Source organism: Coloeus monedula (genome assembly GCF_965178545.1).
Source record: "Coloeus monedula genome assembly, chromosome: 3".
Taxonomy (NCBI): Eukaryota; Metazoa; Chordata; class Aves; order Passeriformes; family Corvidae; genus Coloeus; species Coloeus monedula.
Window position 1 is genome coordinate 53,668,464 of NC_138783.1, and position 18,515 is coordinate 53,686,978.

Sequence of the window (18,515 nt, forward strand, 5' to 3'; positions counted from 1 at the left end):
TATTTGCCACAAACTGACATTAGTCCTCCTGGACAATGAGGATTTCAGTATGAATTAGGAACGGCTAACTGGCTTACAGAGAACAAATGTTTCTCTGGTTGGCTGGAGATGGTATAGGGCCCAAGAGATAGCCTTGGACTGCTGGTACCCTGCAGAATGGAAAGAACCACACCTTGCAAGGGAACCCTTTCCTTTCCTGCAACAGACAAGTTTCCATGGCATCTCCCTGACAGCTTTCCATCTCCCAGAGGTCACCCATCCCTCCACTGCTAAAATACTCTGTTGAAGAGGAGTTGTGCCACTCTGTCACACAGTGGACCATCACATCCCAAAGTCAATCACCAGACCCCTTGAGTGCCAGGAAGAACTTCCACATTCCTGCAAAGCACTTACAAGCCAAAGTCTCTGCACACATGTCCCATTTCTGTCATGCCTAAATCCTTTGAGGGGGAGCTCGAAGTTAAGCTCCAAGCAAATTGATACCTCGGCTTAGGAGAGTCTCTCGGGAGTTATGGCAGTTCTTCCATGGTCTTCCTACACACACAAAATGTTGTTACTTCGGGGTATGCAATTCCTAAATAAATTCTTCTTTAAAACAAAAAAGCCCTCCACAACAGCGCAGTGCATGGACAAAAGGTACAGCCCGGCTGAGTAGCCACGGGTGCAGGCAGCAGAAATAGCCACGTGGTGGCGATATGCTCGTTGTAGTGCTGCATTCCAGGGCTGTAAACGCTCCCAGGCAGCATTCCAGCTACTATCACCGTCTCCATCTTTTATACAGGGGCCAGATAAGAGCAGATCGGGCCTGGTGGTCTCCCCGAGGAATGTGGCTATGAAGAAGCACCCTGAAATGCTCAAGGCCTGATGTTTCAGCTGGCAAAATGTTATGGCAGACAGCATGTGGTTTAATGGCATCTTAATCACAAGCTTCATTGCATTAGGAGTTTAGATGGCTTTCACCAACTGGATCTTCCAACAGTGCTGCAGTTCTGCTAAAAAACAACTCAGCACACAGGTAAAAATTCTTTGCAATGAAACAGTAATTTCTAAGTATTGCAGGTTGAGATGCACAATTAACTCAAAATCACTAATTACAACAGACTCCGCTTTTTTTTTTTTTTTTTTTACATTAAAGAAATTCAATTTCTAAAATAATTTTTAACCTAGGCTGTTCTTCATTAACAATTGCCACACCTGGAGTACTGCATCTAGCTCTGGGGTGAGGAGAACAGGAAGGACATTGACCTGTTGGAGCAAGTCCAGAGGAGGAACACCAAGTTGATTAAAGGGCTGGAGCATCTCCCCTACAAGGAAAGGCTGAGAGAATTGGGATTGTTCAGCCTGGAAAAGAGAATGCTTCAAGATGATAACCAAAATGCAGCCTTCCAGACCTGAAGGGAACCAACAAGAGAGCAGGAGAGTGGCTTCAAAGTGAAACAGAGTAGGTTTAGATTAGTTATTAGAAAGAAATTCGTCACTGTGAGCGTGGTGAGGCACTGAAACAGGTAGCCCAAAGAAGCTGTGGATGCTCCTGGAAGTGTTCAAGGGCAGGTTGGATGAAACTCTGAGCAATTCAGTCTAATGAACAGTGTCCCTGACCATGACAGGGGGTTTGCAACTAGATGGTCTTTAAGCTCCCCTCCAACCAGTATGTTACATAAACATATAAGAAAATAAAATGTGAACCCTGCAATTAATTAAAAGTGATGGGGGGAAAGGTACATTTAAGTTTATAACTTTATTTACGCTGCTTTTTCCTTGGTTTGCACTTTGAAAGTAGGAGCCATCAGTTTCATGTGGTGGAAAACACCATGGATCTAAGATGAAATATGTAGGTCTGCGTGTCCCAACCCATGCAAACACATATACAGCTCAACAGGGATTACAGGGCATACAGTGCTTCCCAGAAACACAGCCTGCTCTGGCAGAGTATCTCAGGTATGACTGATCACTGATTATGGCTACTGCTCATTTACCTTGCCACAGATTGTACAGTGTCCTTCTGCTTTCAACCAGACATTGTTCATGATGAGCCTTATCACAAGCACTTCAGGTAACTGCAAATCAAAAGGGGAAAAAAAGTTGTGTAGTTTCAGCTGATAAAAGCAGTATTAGCCCTCGTCATAGTGGTTTAGGTCACTATATGCCACTTCAGAGATCCAAAAAACCGGGATCATGAAAGCGACAGCTTAGGAGAGTGTCTCGGGAGTCACAGCAGTTCCTCTGTATACACAAATTGTTGTTATTTCAGGGTACGCAATTCCTAAATAAATCCTTCAAAACAAAACAAAACAAAACCCCGACAACAACAATAACAACAAAATACCCAACTATAAGAAAAATTTTAAAAAAACTTTTTAAAAAATACCAAAACCACCAAGAAATTTAAAAATAATAATAAAAAATAAGTGGTTTTAATTCATAAATTCGGTTGCATCCTGTTCAGTAAGCCGAAACACAGCCCAGCCCCAGCTTAGACAGAAACCAGCGCTGCTGCCCCCCCGCCGCCTGCCCGGCCCGCGCCTTCCCCGGGGCCGCGGCGGGGCCGCGCCGCCTCCATCGCCGCCTATTTCGGGGCAGAGGCGGCTCGGGCGGGCGGCGGCTGCGGTGAGTGGGGGCAGCGGGCCGGGGGCAGCGGGCTCGCCCTCTCCTCGGCCGGGCGGGGGTGGTGGCGGGCCGGCCCGGAGGGTTCCCGCGGCTCGGGACCGCGCGGGCAGGCCCGGGACGCGCGGCGGCCGCGGGCTCGGCGATGCGCGGCCCCTCGGCAGCTGCGGCTGCGGGCGCGGCCGCCCGGCAGAGGCGCCGGGCCGGGGTCGGCCGGGCTCTGCCACCGCGGGCCTCCGCCGAACGCAGGCCGGGGCTTCCCGCTCCAAACGGGCGCGTGTTGGCGGAACGGGAGTCCTGAGCCTTCCTCCCTAAGGAAGGCTGGAGCTGGCGGTGTGGCCCGGGAGCGGTCTGTGCGCTCCCGCCGCCAGCACGTGTGACAGCCCGCGGTGAGCCCGGCTGCTGCTGCCGCCGGGGTGCCGGCCTGCTGTGACCTTGGGAAGCGGAGCTACGGCCTGCCCACGCGGGCTGCTGCAAGGAGCAGCGCTGCCTTCTGGGTGCGTCTCGGTCTTTGGAGAGTGCATCAGCAGAGAGAAACATCTGGGGCTGCAATAACATCTGCGGGCAGAGGACTCTGCAAGACCTGTTACACTAACTAATGCTTCTGTGTTTCCAGGTTTGATGCTTGGATTTGCTTTGGAAGTAACAGAGCACTTGCTGCCTCGTTCTACCTACAAGCAACTTTTAATACAGTAGTATTATTGCAAACAGGAAAAAAAAGGTATGTACTTATATAATACTAATTTAGTTTTGACTAAGACTTAAATCTTCTGAAAGTGGCACTGTGCTGATACGGATCAGACAACTAAACTTTCCTGTCTCTTAAAAGGTCCATATCTTTATAAGCATATACTTTTTTCCTTCTGCTGCCAAGTTTTCTGTGAGTGATCTGGCATGTGCTCTCTTTGGGGACTGGCACGAGTCAATAAGCACTCAGCGTGATGAAAGCAGTGTACATTTTACTGAGCACAGGCGATTGTTGCTCTCGAGTAATTCCTTTCATTCAAAGTCTGTCTCAATGATTTGGGTTTTTTTCCCCTAAATGAAGAGCAAAACTGTGGAGTGCAGGGTGAACACTAACGAGATGTATAGGATAACAAAGTGTAATTGGGCCTTGGAGCCTGTGTTTGGAAGTAACACCTAGTGTGCTGTGCTGTCAGTAACACAACAGTTCAAATCTGAAGCCACAATTTTGAAATTGCATGTGCTAATACCATTTATTGCAAGAACAATGTTTTATTTTTATACTCGTTATGTTTTTACTTATGTAACAGATTGTATGGGTAAAGTCACTGAATGACAGTATTTGACCTACCGGTGTATATTTTAATGTTCAAGAATAATTAATCTGTCTAGAGACAGGCTTTCTTAAAGCCTTGGTTGTATTTAAGTGTCTATGTTTCTTTTACAAAGGTTGTGGTTTATACAATGTGTCTTTTTATGATTCTATCAATGTAGCCTACTGGGAATTATGTTTCCCATTCATATTATGCCAAACTATATTTTGGGAGGTTACAGGCTTCAAAAGAAGCATTACAGTAGGTAGAGGAGTGAAAATTGTTCTGTTTACTGATGTACTGTGCTTGAAGACAGGCTTAAAAGCCAATGAGGCACTAATTCACATGTTTATTTGTGTGGGTTTTAAGACTCATGCAGCTTTTTGACAGTACCGCCAGCGAAGTGTGTCGCTCAGCAGCATGGTTCTGAAATAGTGGGAGCTCTTTGGCTGAGTTATTTTACCCCAGATAAATAAGCTTGTTTTAACTGCTTGCCCAGTGAAAGTGTCTTGCTGCAAACTTGAGAACTGAATTAATTTGAATGTTTTATTTCAAAGTGTCACATTCGTATTTCTGCTTTCCAGCTGCCTTCCTGAGAGACGAGATGTAATGCTTATTTATAATATTCTGGTGGGGGGGGGGGGACTTGCACTAGGAACATGACAGCCAGACACAATTCAAGGTGTTCATGTACATTCCCTTTCTATTCCTCTTCTGAACGCCACCTAATGTGTCTGTATCATCACAGGTAGAGTTTTCTTAGCTGCTATTCACCATGAGGAGAGGACATCCTCTGTTTTGCTTTATAGGTGAGGAGCTGAGACAGGCATGAAATATTCCAGCCTTAGACACCTGAGGGAAGACTGTGCTTTTATAACCAATATAAAAGTAATTCTCAGCACTGTTCCCTGGATGTACTCTTTGCTTTCATTTGAGAGATCCAGGGATATAAGAAGCTGGAAAGCCCCAGTAAGCTGAAGCTAGGCAGTGATACTTCAGGAGACCTGCCCAATGCAACAAAATTTGTCAAAATACAAATATGCTAAGTCTCATCCCTGAGCACAACCATTTTCTGTCTCTAAATGGAAGAGTGGATCTGAAAGCATTCCTATGATGCTTTTGCCTGTCAAGTTATTGTAAACTGTGTATGTTTCATCTTTCTCTTCCATCAGGAGACAAGTATCTCCATACCTACCACGAAACGGGAGACTTTGCTCTAAAGTAACTGATAAACAAGTGTGAAGCATGAGGATCAACTCTGCTGTTCAGGCTGCTATTGACCTCACAGCAGGTGCTGCAGGTAATGCTGGAGAGAAATTAATTGCACAACACTTCTGAGAGACAGTTTTAATGCTTTTTAATTGCTATAAAAAGCCTCACCTTCTGTGTTTTAAGGATAGGAGGAGAAGCAGTGACCTCAGCCAGTGTTTTAACTGTATCCCTATTGCTCCTCCTTGGTGAAATTCCTGCCACACAGCGAAGAAGACATAACACCTTACTTGGACTAATCATCTGGAAGGAGCTTTAAGTCCTCCTACTTAAACAAGTTTAAGAATCAATCAGAGTATCTATAGAGTTTTGGAAGGAAGTCAGTGTGTGAGTGATTGAGGTGCTGCTTTTGTCACAGGGACCCTCCCTAACTGAAAGGGACAAGGGGCTATCTGAACAGTTTCTGGCTCAGACAACATCCTGGTGTGCATCTCTAAAAGCTGTGAAGCTCAGCAGTAGAACTGAGAATGGATTTGCGTAACTGACTTCTGCTTCAGTCTAGTCTGTGCTATAAAATTTTGCTGGACCAGTTGGGTGGAAATGGTTGCACTGTCTCACTGACATTGCCATGTTGGTAATGTCTGTGGCTGAGGGATGTAGTTTTGAATTCTGCCAGGGAAAAGGGGTCTTTTTGACATTTCTAAGCTGACAGTGTTTATATGGAAAAGGTGGAGGATTTGTCTAATTTACTATTGCAATCAGTTTAGATAATTTTATGGATTTTTTTCCCATACAAAAACTATTACAGTCTTTATGACAGTGTTAATGCTGTGAATATGACAGTATTAATGGTGTTAAGTGCATTCAATGGTAGTTATTTGAGGTCATTTCTCAGAGTGGAGGTTAACAGTGCAGTGAGAAAGCAAGGGATAACAGCACAAGTCCAGTGGGGCAGTCTCTGCACTCCTCAGAAAATGTAATTAAGTAAGCAAACAGCTCGTTCCTCCAGCAAATGCATAACCTGGTTTTACCTTCCTCTCCAGATACAGTGTTGACTACCTGATAAGTAATGACATATTGAGGCAAGCAAATTCTGAACAAGAACAAATAAGTCATTTGGCTGTCTGTGGGTCATAGGCCTTTGCCTAGGATCTAAGCAACCTCTAATCCCTAATCCCAACCTCTAATCCCTTTTCCCCACCATTGCCACGTTATTATTAGGACTACACTTGTATGAATGTTCAAACAGATTTGACATTTTTGGGTTTCTGGTTTGTTTTCATTTTGTAGTTGGGTTGGGTTTTTTACGACTCTTTACTGCTGGCTGGAAGAATTATTTTTTTCTTAATGTTTCAGATAATAAATAGGACTCTTGGTCTTTATCTTGATGCTTACAAAGTTCATTGCTGCAGTTTACTAGGCTTTTTGAGCCAACTCCAATGACAGCCTTTTTGGAACAGCCATTCTGTCAGCTCCGAATTTTTCAGCTTTACATTTCCAAGACCATTCCCAGTTTCCCTGGACATCTTCCAACAGCCCTTATTTTATTACAGGGACCTACCATTTGTCCTGTAGATTAATGTCTACATGACTTCCCTGCAAATAACATCGGCTGAGCCTTCCCAGCTCTGCTTTTCATTTGAAGCTTACATGGGTGTTACTGGTCTGAGCCAACTGCTTTTCTCCTTGGTTATCCTTCCAGAGCAGGCAACTCCTCATGCTTCCTGGCATGGTTTGCTCTGAAGCTTTTAATGATCCGTCTGGTTGGGAATGAGGTTTTATGGCAGCTAGATCCTGAGTTTCTCTCAAAGGCCTGAAGTACCTCTTTGCAGAGAAGCAAGAACAATGTTATACAGATGCATTTTCAAAGCGTAAAATGGATTGCAAATAACACTAGTTAAACAAATGCTTACTCTTCTCCCCACTTAAAAGTCATAGAATTATCCTAATTGGACTCACACATTTGTTTCCATTTCACTTACTTTGTTATCTGCATTTACAGATAATTTAAGGTATCTGCATGTCAATTTAAGGTATGTGCTTTGGTTAAAGATCAGCTTATGTTTTAGTACAGTTCTCTCTTGCTAAAAAACAAAGCCATGAACCCTATATAAGGTACACCTATCATGTGCTTCCTGTCAGGTATCTGCTTCTAATAGATTGCTATCACTGCACACTGCTTCTTACTGAAAAACTGTAACATAGCTCTTCCTGGAAACTACAGAATTGAGTTAGATCTTGCAGAAGAACACTGCACTGTGAGCAAAATGGTTATTGATGATATTGATGGAAATATCGCACAAGTTTTCAGGGTATTGACCTTGCAGTTCAGTTTGGAAAAGATAACATGTTGAGAAACTTTGCCCTTTTGCCCTTTTTCAGCTTATACTTGACACTTTCTTCCAGTCTCTGGAAAGAAACATACTTAAGAGCCATTTGGAGTTTTGAAGTAAAGGGTTTGAGTCTTTGGTTATCAATTTATTATGTATGATCAGTTTAGCACTCTCAGCAATGTTCCTCTTGTCCTGGAGGAATCACTTGATTACTAATCTTTCAGGGTTGGGATTTTTTTGTTATTATTGGAATGTAAAATCAGAGATGGCTTCTAAACCACTGCATTAATGGGCAAAGGAAAATGTTACTTAACTCATTGACACAAGTGACTTGATTGCAGTACAATACCTCTAATTCAGTACAAGTTTATAAAAGGGAGCTGATTCATTTAGATGCTTGCTTTTCATGAGATAAAGTAACGTTTAATGAGAATCCTGCTGTTACTGCTCCTTTGCCTGATTTTTTTTTTCCCCCTTAAGGTAACTGAATTCACTAGTGACAATTGATGCCACTGTGCTAAAATCAGTGCATTTGTCTTTTCCTGCAGGGAACCAATTAATCTTTGCTTTTTGTGTGATTTTCCTAATACTGGTGCTCGAGCAGAGGTATTGCAGTTGTGATAACTTTCAGCCACCCTGTTAACTTCCACTGCTTGCCTAGGTGGGACAGCCTGCGTGGTGACTGGCCAGCCCTTTGACACTGCAAAGGTGAAGATGCAGACGTTCCCCAACATGTACAAAGGACTTGTTGACTGCTTTGTCAAAACCTATAAGCAAGTGGGGTTTCGAGGCTTCTACAAGGGAACCACACCAGCACTTGTAGCCAACATTGCAGAGAACTCCGTTCTGTTCATGTGCTATGGGTTTTGCCAACAAATTGTGAGAAGAATTGTTGGAGTAGACAGGAAAACAAAGCTCAGGTTAGTAATAAATATCTGGCTTTTATTTTAAAATAAAGAAATAAATAATCATGCGAGTGCTACTTGCCAATACTGTATTGTCAGAGTGCAAGTGATGTCCCAGGCTCTCCTCTGACAGAGTACAGTATAGTAAATTTTGGAAGATAGGCCTTCGTGTGACAATAGGGTGTCTAATGTAACAGAGCCGTCCACTAACCAGTCACTACAGCTGGCTGGTTTAGATGATCACAGCTTAACTGGAGTATTAAAGACCTGGAACATTTTTACCCGTGGGATTGAGCATTGCAACACCTGAAAGTTAGTATTCCCTTAATATCTAGGTTGTTTTGATTTTGCAGGGGAGGTAGTGGCTCTTCTTACAGGGAGGCATACTAAGGGGAAAGGGCACTTTTCTAATATTGTCTTGCATTTAAAAATGTATTTATTTAAGGTTCAAAAGCTTTCTCAGCCTACAAACCCTTTACTTTTTCCTACCCACTAAAATGTAGGAGGTAGGCCTATCAGCAATATGCTTCACTTCTTCACCTTCTTTTGTGATCATCCTGGGAGGTACACCACAAACGTGCAGAGGTCCTAGGACCATCTCCTCACGTGACTGAGGCAGCATGGTCATGCTGGATGTAGGGAAGGTAGTGCAGGAAACTTTGAAACAGTACTACTCTGTCTTTGGAGCTGGATACAGAATGGGAATGTAATTTGAGTATGTAGCAATAGCAAGCACCTTTAGCATCTGACCATTCTTTCCTTGGTCAGGTAATGGTGCTTATTAGATCCAAGATGGCTCTTTAATGCCTTGTTGATTCAAGGTCAAATAGTGTGACTGCAGAGCTGTGCTAGGACAAAACATTAAAGAATTCAAGTCTACTTGAAAGATTCTCCCTTGGTGCTGTTTTCTTGTTCTCTTCATCTGGATCATTGTGGGGGCACCTTATGATGTACATGTAAAAGAGAATTGTATTGACAAGGTCTTCAGCAGGGCCCTGATGAGAACATGTGGTCTGTCCAGGACATCCCCACCCATTCTTAATGTGGAAGTGTCAAGCAGCTCTTGTAGTGTTCTGCAGGGGAGGGAAGCAGCCCTGACAAGCTGGCTAACTTCCACACATGCCAAGTAAAAAACTACAATTACCTTCATTGCCTCTGCTCTTTTAGAAACTGTCACTGTTAGCCTGAAGAGGAAAATGCATCAAGTCACAAACTGAGGTGAACCTGATCATTTTTCTTACCCATGTATAAGCAACTGCTTCCCACTTTTTCATTATTTTATAACATTTCCGTTTTCTCAAAAGCAGCCACAATATTTTGGTTTTAAGTTACCTTTTCAGTTCATACCTTTGAATGGCTTGGAAAAAAGCTTGTCTAGCCTGATTGTGTTTAGGGATACCCTGGTCAGTGTATGAAGCCGGGCAAAACAAGGACAAACTATAAAACATTTTTCAGTTAAAGGAATACATGTCACCGAGGCATAAGTCACAAAAAAAAAGAAATGAAGAGAGAAATGCTAAATTCCGTTTATCTTTTAACATATGCTTAGTCCAACCAACAGATTTCATTTCATGCTAAAGTGAGACAACAAAATGGAAAGAGAAGTGCTAAATTCCATTTGCTGCTCTGCAGGCAGTTACTGATTTCTTCCACTTTAAAAGTTCTCATTACTGCCATATCTGAATGTCATAAGCTTTGCTTTATGTCACAACTTGAGTTCTGTGATGCTTCAAGGTGAAAAGTTGTAGCTTTAATCTCTGATACTATAGATGTATCAAACTGCTGGGCACAGGGCTAACATCTCCCTTGGATGGAAAGAATTTCTGCACTGCTGGAGTGAGATCAGTCTCAGCTGCGCTGACTCCCAGGTTCTGAAAGAATGCTCCACTTCTTTGCCATTATGCAGCTCCTGTCCAACACACCAGTGTCTGTAGGAGCCTCTTTAAAATGCATCATAAAGCAGTATGGCCCTGGAGTACCAGCCTTTTGGGTCCTGGCAGTTTAGCAACCCGGAATTTGTGATATGTGTAAAATCACTACAAAATAAGCCCATTTTAGAACACTGAGTCACTGCAGATGACAGTGCTGTCTTGTTTGGTGGTGTGGTTTATGTTTGTGCTGTCTCTGATTCACATGGTTGCATTCATAGCAGCACATCCATACAAAGATCACAGTGATCCATTGTGCCTGCTTTCAGTTTTTTAGTATCTTCCACTGAAAGCCTTTATTAATATTGGTAAGGTGAATTTAAAAATACTGACATCTATCTATATGAGGTGAGTATTGCTCCTATTCTCTTTGAGGAAGTAATTAGTAACCAAAAGTTGCCCAGTAAAACAAGTTATGGAAATCTTCATAAATGCTATCAAATCCTCCCTTCTTGGTTTTTATTCTGCTGCAATCACTGAAGTATAGCAAAAAGGATAGAGGTTGCAATATATCTCTGGTGTCAAAAGGGTGTCTTTCAGTTGTATAAGAAAATGGGATTAACTAGGTTTTTCCTCCCTCTGGTTCAAGTAACTGCCCTTTGCCCTTGAGAATCTTTCCCCCAAGACTGTCAGTTTTTCCTGATGCTATTTAGAGTACAGGTTCGGGAAGCTGATTGCTGGTGCAGTGGCTCAACTGCACTAAAGGTCATTGCCCAAATACCTTCTGCAGTTTCTTTCTTGCAGTGATCTACAGAATGCTGCTGCAGGCTCCTTTGCCTCTGCCTTTGCCACCCTTGTCCTCTGTCCCACAGAGCTGGTGAAGTGCCGGCTACAGGCCATGCATGAAATGCAGTTGTCAGGAAAGATAATCCAGGGACACAAGTAAGTATACACCCTGCTCAGTATCTCTGAAACCCTTTCTTGTGTATTATTTCTTCAAATCCTGTATTGCCTCAGTGCCACATTTATAGTACACTGATAACCAGAGAAGATTTGTGGCTGGGAGGGTCACAGCCTGCAGACCTTCTGGGTGCTAGTAAAGCTGGATGCCAGTGAAGGGCTTGCAGCAGGATCTGGCTCTAAGTCTTACCTTAATTCAGTTGTTTGCACCATGGGTCTCACCCTTAACTGTTGCTGCAGTTGCCTGTTGTTCTGTAACTTCTCATTATCTGGCTATTAAGTATCACTAACTGGACCAACCTCTCTCAGTACAGTTTGGTCAGTAGTGAAGGGTGTTATCCAAAAGGATGGTCCCCTTGGATTTTATCGTGGCCTGTCAAGCACTTTGCTGCGGGAAGTCCCAGGCTATTTCTTCTTCTTTGGAGGGTATGAACTGAGCCGGACATTCTTTGCCTCTGGGAGATCAAAAGATGAATTAGGTATGGTGCCTTTTTTTACAGGTGGGCTTTAACATGCTGTCATGGGGAACATAAAGGGGGGCATATCTTCCCTGAAGATACACTAATGATGCACTACAGTTGTAAAATACATGCAAAATGAAGGAAATGAGGCATACTAATTATGGACGGCTGCATTTTGTGTATACATAGTCATGAATTATTGAAGTGGCCACTTTGCAATGAAACAGGATGTATCATAAACAGAGAATGAATACAGTGAGCTAACACTACAAAACTGCTGAAATATCTGACCCCACAGTGTAACACAACTCTGAACTATTTCATTTCAGCTGCTATTCAGAGTGATTTTGAAGTATTTAGCTGCATTCTCTTGAACAGTGTGTTCAAATGTATGCTGAACTGTATGCTCGCCATTAGATGTAGTTACAATGATAGTAAGAGAACACTGAGGTTGAAAATTAGAAATGAAAAAAACATCATAATGCCAGAATAAAAATTGCCTGTCTCCTGTTGAAAGACTGAACAGTAATACTTTGTCCTGTTTGGAGTCAGGATTTCAGCTGCATGCATTCTGGACTTGTAACAAAATGTTTACAAATATCTGATCTGAAATACAAAATCAGGGTGCATCGTGAAAGAAATGACTGGTCACAAAATAACTCTACTGTACTGAATAAATCCCTGTGTATGTGATTAGTAACATCATATACTGTTACTCTAAACCATTTCACAACTAACCTTGGAAAGTGATTACAAGTGTTAAAAAACTTAATTTAGTTAATACAATCAAAATTGAATCCTGAGTTATACTTTTTTAGCATGGCCACTAATCTAAGAGGCACTCCTTATAACTTTTAAGTTTCTAGTTAAGATTTACAATTTACCTGTGGCTTGAAATTAACTTAAAGGTTAGTGGGAGAACAGAAACTGCTCTTTTGTCATAAGCAAGTTTCTCTGTTCCCTTTGAATCCTGTAGATGAAATGACGTTACGTATGTGCTGGTGAATCTTGTGGTGTGAATAAAAGCACATTTCTTAACTTTCAGGTCCCATTCCTTTGTTACTAAGCGGAGGTTTTGGAGGCAGCTGTCTGTGGATTGCTGTGTATCCTGTGGACTGTGTCAAATCTAGAATTCAGGTTCTTTCAATGGCTGGAAAACAGGCAGGCTTTATGGGAACATTTGTAACTCTTGTGAGAACTGAAGGTGAGTATGCAAGCAGATCAACTGAATCTACAGGGGTGCAGATTGAAATCTATATCCTCCAATACCCAAAATCACTTAAGAAACCTAGTCCAGTGATAATGTGTTAGAGACAGACAATAACTGCTCCTAGCAAATGAATACCTACTTCATGTAGTGTGGAAAGCTTGGAATCTAGAAACTGAGACCTCCTGCATCGGGGCCTGCCTCTTGTTTCAAGAAATGATCCACTTAAAGCGAACAGAAGCTTGCTATGCATTAAAAGCAGATAAAGAAATGGGCTCTATTACCTGTGACCAAACCTATACATGAAAATTGAAGGAACTAGGTAAGTTCCATGCAGAAGTTTTCTTCATTTCTAGAAGTTAATATATGGTTGAGGATTGATTTATCAAACAGCCCTATTCAGCCTGGTAACTTGAGGCATCTACCTCAGCATCTCCTCTCTGGAAAAGGCCTGTGGTCAGGCGCTATGGAAGAGGGTCTAAGAATATACATGGCAGCAGATATGAATCCTAGCCCAATTGCTAGGTAAGATACTCATCAGAACTGGAGTCTGACTTGGGGCACAGCTCTAACATAGTCCTGCTGCCCCCTTGCCAGCTGTGGTACAGCCACTGTCAAGCATATCTTAGATGACCAAGGCTTGTAATAGCTGAAATAAGCATCTAACATAAGCCCTTACATGGTTAAACTCCTGTTACAACATTAGATACTCCCAAATCAATATCTAGTACCACTGCAGTCAGCACCTAACACCTCAGCTGAGTTCAGCTCTCTGTGTTCATGCTCCTCTAAGCAGAAGCATTGCTTCAGTACCCTTCACAGGTAAGAGCACAGTGGCTGATGCAGACAGCCACTTCAATAAATTGCTAACTGGCTCTGGTTTCATTTCCAGGTGTACTTGCCTTGTATTCTGGACTAACGCCAACTATGATCCGTGCATTCGTGGCCAATGGGGCACTGTTCCTTGCCTACGAGTACAGCCGGAAACTTATGATGAAACAAATAGATTCTTACTGATACCTTCTAGCCAATGAAGAACAAGAGATTGTTTAAGGGTCATTTAAATAAATGATGAAAAACACATAGATCACATGATGGTCTGAGCAGAACCAAATCAGTGACCTAATTTTAGGAACTCAACTCCAGTCTAAGATTTGTAATCTTTTAAAATCAGGTGATTTTATGGAGGTGTGTACATGTTGCTTGAATTGCACAAGCAGAACTATCTCCCTCTTACAGATTCTGCACTAGGTACACTGCATGTCATAAATGTGTTTCCTGATGTGTAATGGTGCTAAAAATATTTACGTTAACCTGTGGGGTTTAATGTAACATGCAACAGTAGGTTGTGATTTGTCTATGGCAAAGCACTGGTTTTAAAATGGTGCTGCATTTGTGACCTTTTGCAGTTGTTGCTGATGTCTGACTCAAAATAATCCCAGTTCTTGTCTCATCTTGCTGATTATAGATGACTTGGATATACCCCTCACCTAGGGAGACCTTTCCTTCTCCAGCTAGACCCCTGTCCTTCTCCAGCTCCCTGCTGCTCTGGGACTTGCCAAAGTCATGGCAGAGGGTGTCTGACATTACATACTCTGTCCTCGTAAATGGGTTATAAGAGTAGGAAACACTCACCCCCTACCTTATATGACTTAGAGCCTGAGATATAACTGCATTTTTGATAAAAGAAGCACAGTAACAATATTAAGGAGGCTATGCAGCATTTTATTGTTTTCTAAATCCTTTCAAGAAGTGCTGGAGTAGGCTAAGCACCACTTAACATAAGGGATACTGCTGGAAATAGTTACAATGCTGGCCCTGAGCACAGAATTGTAACTTTGTGCAGGTTCCTATTTAGCTCAGCATGGCATGAATGAGGCCACATGCTAGAAGGACAGGAAGCTGAAGAGGAACAGAAAGCCAGAACTGAGTTGTTAAAGACAACTGACACCGTGGTCTCTAGCGCAGCAGTCTTACTGGGGCTGGAGTCTTGCCACCTGCTGTGCCTCTTCAGCTGAGTGGAAAAAGCTCAGATGACTGGATAGCTTGTATCACCTTCAGGCTTGGAGGGCATGCCTGCTTGGTCATGGTCCTTGATTAAATATGCAGTTAGTCAGTATTACCCAAAATGATGCAGTGACACCTCTTTCGAGATTCCACTTTTGTTCTTCAAGTAGAATGCTCTTCATACCAGCATGCTCTGCTTTGTAAGAAGCAGGTACTGCCTTATCCTGGAATAAGTTAAAGCAGGTCTTAGAACAGCACAAAGTTGTCCTGGAGTTGTAGAGAGATGCTGCAAGTGCAGCCCACCAGTGTGGGGGCAGTGGGGGGCCCTTTGACTCGCTGAGATCAACACAGCTACATGGAAAGTAGCAGCTTGTCACAGTAGCCACATTTGTCAGTGACAGACAACAGTCAGAGCGGGAACAACCTAATTTTGTATGTTACAGCTTCCCTTTCAGATCCCAGAAATAGGAACAAGCTTTAGGCATAGATGAAATCACCTCAATACCTCATGCCTCTTGCAGTGGAGCCAGGGTGCACTTAAATTGGCTCATACCTTGCATTGTTGCAGCCCCTTTGATGGAAGGTGGTTGCTGCAGTTCCACAAAAACATCTTGCTCCTCCATCCTCCAAGTGCAGAAGGAACAATTCATCTCCCTTTCATACACCATGAGAAAAGGCAGTTAAAGCAGGGCATGGCTGAAGAATCTTCAGTGTCTACTGCACCAATATACCTTGATTGACTAGCACACTAGGGGCAGCACTACTCTGCATTGCCAGTACTTTAAAAGGAATTTATACCAAATGTTTAAATGTAGGAGGATGAGACTTTAAGAGTTGTTAGACTTCCCTTTCTTTTCAAAGTTGTCTAGTTAAGAGAAATAGTATATTTGTACATGTTTCTAATAGTTATGAGAAGGTGCGGACTGACTCCACCTCAGTGGAATACTTCAATCTATTTCTTAGATTTGTCTTTGCTTTCATTTTTTAAAGCTCATGGTTGCAGTTTTTAATACAAAAGTTGAAGCTTCAAGAGAAGCAGGGTATTTGAAACAACCTACAGCAAAAAGCTGGTGGCATTTGAGAGTTTACCTTCTGAAGTTGATGTAAGCAGTAATTTTTCCATTCAGAGCTGCTTAAGCTGTACACGTGTATCAGTTGTTCAGCTAAAAACTTCATAATGTTGGTATAGGAATTAATGGAAATAAAGTTTCATTTGATTAATTGAGTACCTGATGATTGTTTATGCCATTTAACAAGCTCATCTAGCTGAGAAACAAAGAGGTTGAATTCAGCATCACCACCTCTCTGGAATTAAAGAAAAAAAACTTTATACAATCAATGAACATATAAAGCCCTCAAAACTGAAGGGAAGGGGGCAGCTAGAATAAGGTGCTGTGAAACAACTGCTGATTTTTTTACATCTATGGAAAATGAAACCCATAGTTCAGCACTTGGCCTGTTGCTTTGTTAGTACCAAAGTCAGTTCTAGTATTAAGGTTCACCTCAAATTTGAGGTTTCTAGATTACTGTGATACAGGCTATAAGGTCTTCTGTCATAAGGATGCCAGGAGTCCAGCATAGGTCACCTAAATTCCACATATATAAGGGATGAGCATCCACTACCCTGTGAAGGTCAGTGCAACAGGGAGGCAGGGCCTATTGTTACCCTCTTCTGAGCAATGGTGCCTGGATCTCGCAAGAGGAACAGTATATCCCTTGTACAGCTACTTTGTTCCTCATTCTTGCTTACACATTAGTTTTTACTTAACTGCATGTGCTTCAGCTAGAAAAAATGTGTCTTGCTGTTACAGCCTCTGCTGCTGCTATCTGAGAAAACTGGCTTACTCCATAAGCAGGGAGACAGGTCACCTTAAGTGCCCTGCCAACTATAAGGAAGGGCATCAGCTCGTAGACAGGGCATCCTAGGACAGTGATATCCAATTGCCTGAGCTAAGCCAAAATGAACTTGGTCATCAGCCAAGTAGCTGCAATAAAAGGGCATCCTCTTTTAGCCCCTAGCCACATTCATATGGTCACTGAGGCCTTATGTGCCTGCCTGCTTGCCCTGTTGCCCTCTAGTGTCTAACGACTGTGTAAATGGGCATTTCTTTTCTCAGGCCAGAGATGTGAGGGTTCCATTAACCTTGCCAGCACCACTTAACCTTGAGGGGCAGTTGGCTCCAAAGCAACACTAAAGTTTGGAGAGTGGCATTGCAGAAGTTGAACACAAGCCAACACACCCTTGCAGCAAAGACTAGGCTGCTAAAGCAGGCTCTGGAGCCAGCAGGTGACAGTTCTGACCCTCTGCTCATACCTCTCACATCTGTTAGAGCAGACATGAAAGACCACATCCAATTTCACATTCCCATGTACAAGAAAGGTGGTGACATACTGGAGCAAGCCAAGGAGAGGGGCAATGAGAATAGTTTGTTCACACATTACTGAAAGCTGAAGAGTCTACATTTACCTCATTCATGGGAGGGGATAGAGACAGGCTCTTTGCAGAGGCTTACAGGGGCAGGACAAGATGCAACACGTACAACTTGGAATAAGGGAAATTCCAATGAGAAAGTAAAAGCAGGTACAAGATTAAGTATTGAATGAAAAGTCCTATCTGTGGAGATACATAGAACTGAACTAGATTGATTAGCCAGCTCTATCCAGGCTTGTTTTTCACAGGAGCTTGGACTTCATACATTTAAGTAACCCAGGCTCACTCTATCCTGCACCTAGAACTGTAAACAATTGGTGTGACACTATTGGTCATTCAAGACAGGCTTCAGCCTCCACACTTGAAATACGCTGCTGATAGAAGCAACTTTTATGAGCCCATCTCCTAAATATTAGGTAAATACACAGCAACAGCAAAAGTTGAGCCCACACATGGTGTACTTCATAGTAAACCACTACCTTCAAGTAAGCACAGGGAAAGTATATGACCTCTGCTTATTTGATTAACTGGAAAGCTATGTCACTCCCCTTCCACAACACAAAGACTAATGAAGCAGCAGAACCAAGAAGCTAACACCTCAGCACGTTTCTCATAAATGAAGGTACAGTCTCCATAGAAGAGCTGCACTGATAAGAATAGTTGGAAATAGAATAAGCATCCTAGAAATTTGTGCATTACAGGTCTTAGTACAGCTCAAGAGGGGCCAGTGAGCATTTGCACTATTTGCTCAAATGAGCAGGTACACAAATCAAACCCCTCATATGCAGGTATTAAGGCAGCCATGCTAACTGATCCCAGGCAGCTGGAATGCTCAGGAACTGATGAGAGCCAGACTTAAGCCTTAGGGTAAGTGGCCATCACAGCCACTTTTGGTGAGGTACAACAGTAGAAAAGCAGCTGTGCAGCCTCCAACCTCCACAGGCAGCTCCCAGGCCAGGTGCTGCTCAAAGCCCTATATCACTGATTCCTGATGAAGAGCAGTTCAATACCAAGGCTTCTGCGCTCAAGAAGCGGTAATCTAGCACAGGGAGATTACTATTTCTCCCTCAAAACTCCCATATTCAACTGATCTGTGGAAAACCCCAATGCCAAGAGAGTCGCATCAGATTTTCCAGTCTCATGCACACTGCTGGTCTTCATCCACCATCATGTTAATGCTCGTGCCTAAAGACAGGTAATTGTCTTACATTAACTCAAACAGGAATTACCCATATGCAGAGATATCTAAGCTC

At 42.8% G+C, this 18,515-nt stretch overlaps 1 protein-coding gene across 4 annotated transcripts; it reads left to right on the forward strand.

Annotated features, from left to right (window-relative positions):
* The first annotated feature begins 2,581 nt into the window (after window positions 1–2,581).
* Window positions 2,582–13,907, forward strand: SLC25A15 (solute carrier family 25 member 15). Of its 4 annotated transcripts, none has more exons than XM_082278927.1 (8): window positions 2,582–2,607; window positions 3,221–3,329; window positions 5,057–5,181; window positions 8,085–8,343; window positions 11,001–11,138; window positions 11,466–11,635; window positions 12,663–12,821; window positions 13,717–13,907. In XM_082278927.1, the coding sequence occupies exons 3-8, from the start codon at window positions 5,127–5,129 to the stop codon at window positions 13,839–13,841; spliced, it is 906 nt and encodes a 301-aa protein (XP_082135053.1). In that variant the 5' UTR covers window positions 2,582–2,607; window positions 3,221–3,329; window positions 5,057–5,126; the 3' UTR covers window positions 13,842–13,907. The 4 variants fall into 4 exon arrangements, with proteins under 4 accessions (XP_082135053.1, XP_082135052.1, XP_082135051.1 ...); XM_082278926.1 differs by having other exon boundaries at window positions 2,583–2,607; window positions 3,221–3,325; window positions 5,054–5,181; XM_082278925.1 differs by lacking the exon at window positions 2,582–2,607 and adding an exon at window positions 2,814–3,101.
* Window positions 13,908–18,515: the final 4,608 nt, after the last annotated feature.

What these genes read in the sequence shown, in the direction of transcription:
- SLC25A15 (XM_082278927.1), top strand. Translation starts at nt 5,127, where the DNA reads ATGAGGATCAACTCTGCTGTTCAGGCTGCTATTGACCTCACAGCAGGT. An exon ending in CCTCACAGCAGGTGCTGCAG is followed by an intron (nt 5,182 to 8,084) that starts GTAATGCTGGAG and finishes CTGCTTGCCTAG; the next exon opens with GTGGGACAGCCTGCGTGGTG. An exon ending in GAGATCAAAAGATGAATTAG is followed by an intron (nt 11,636 to 12,662) that starts GTATGGTGCCTT and finishes CTTAACTTTCAG; the next exon opens with GTCCCATTCCTTTGTTACTA.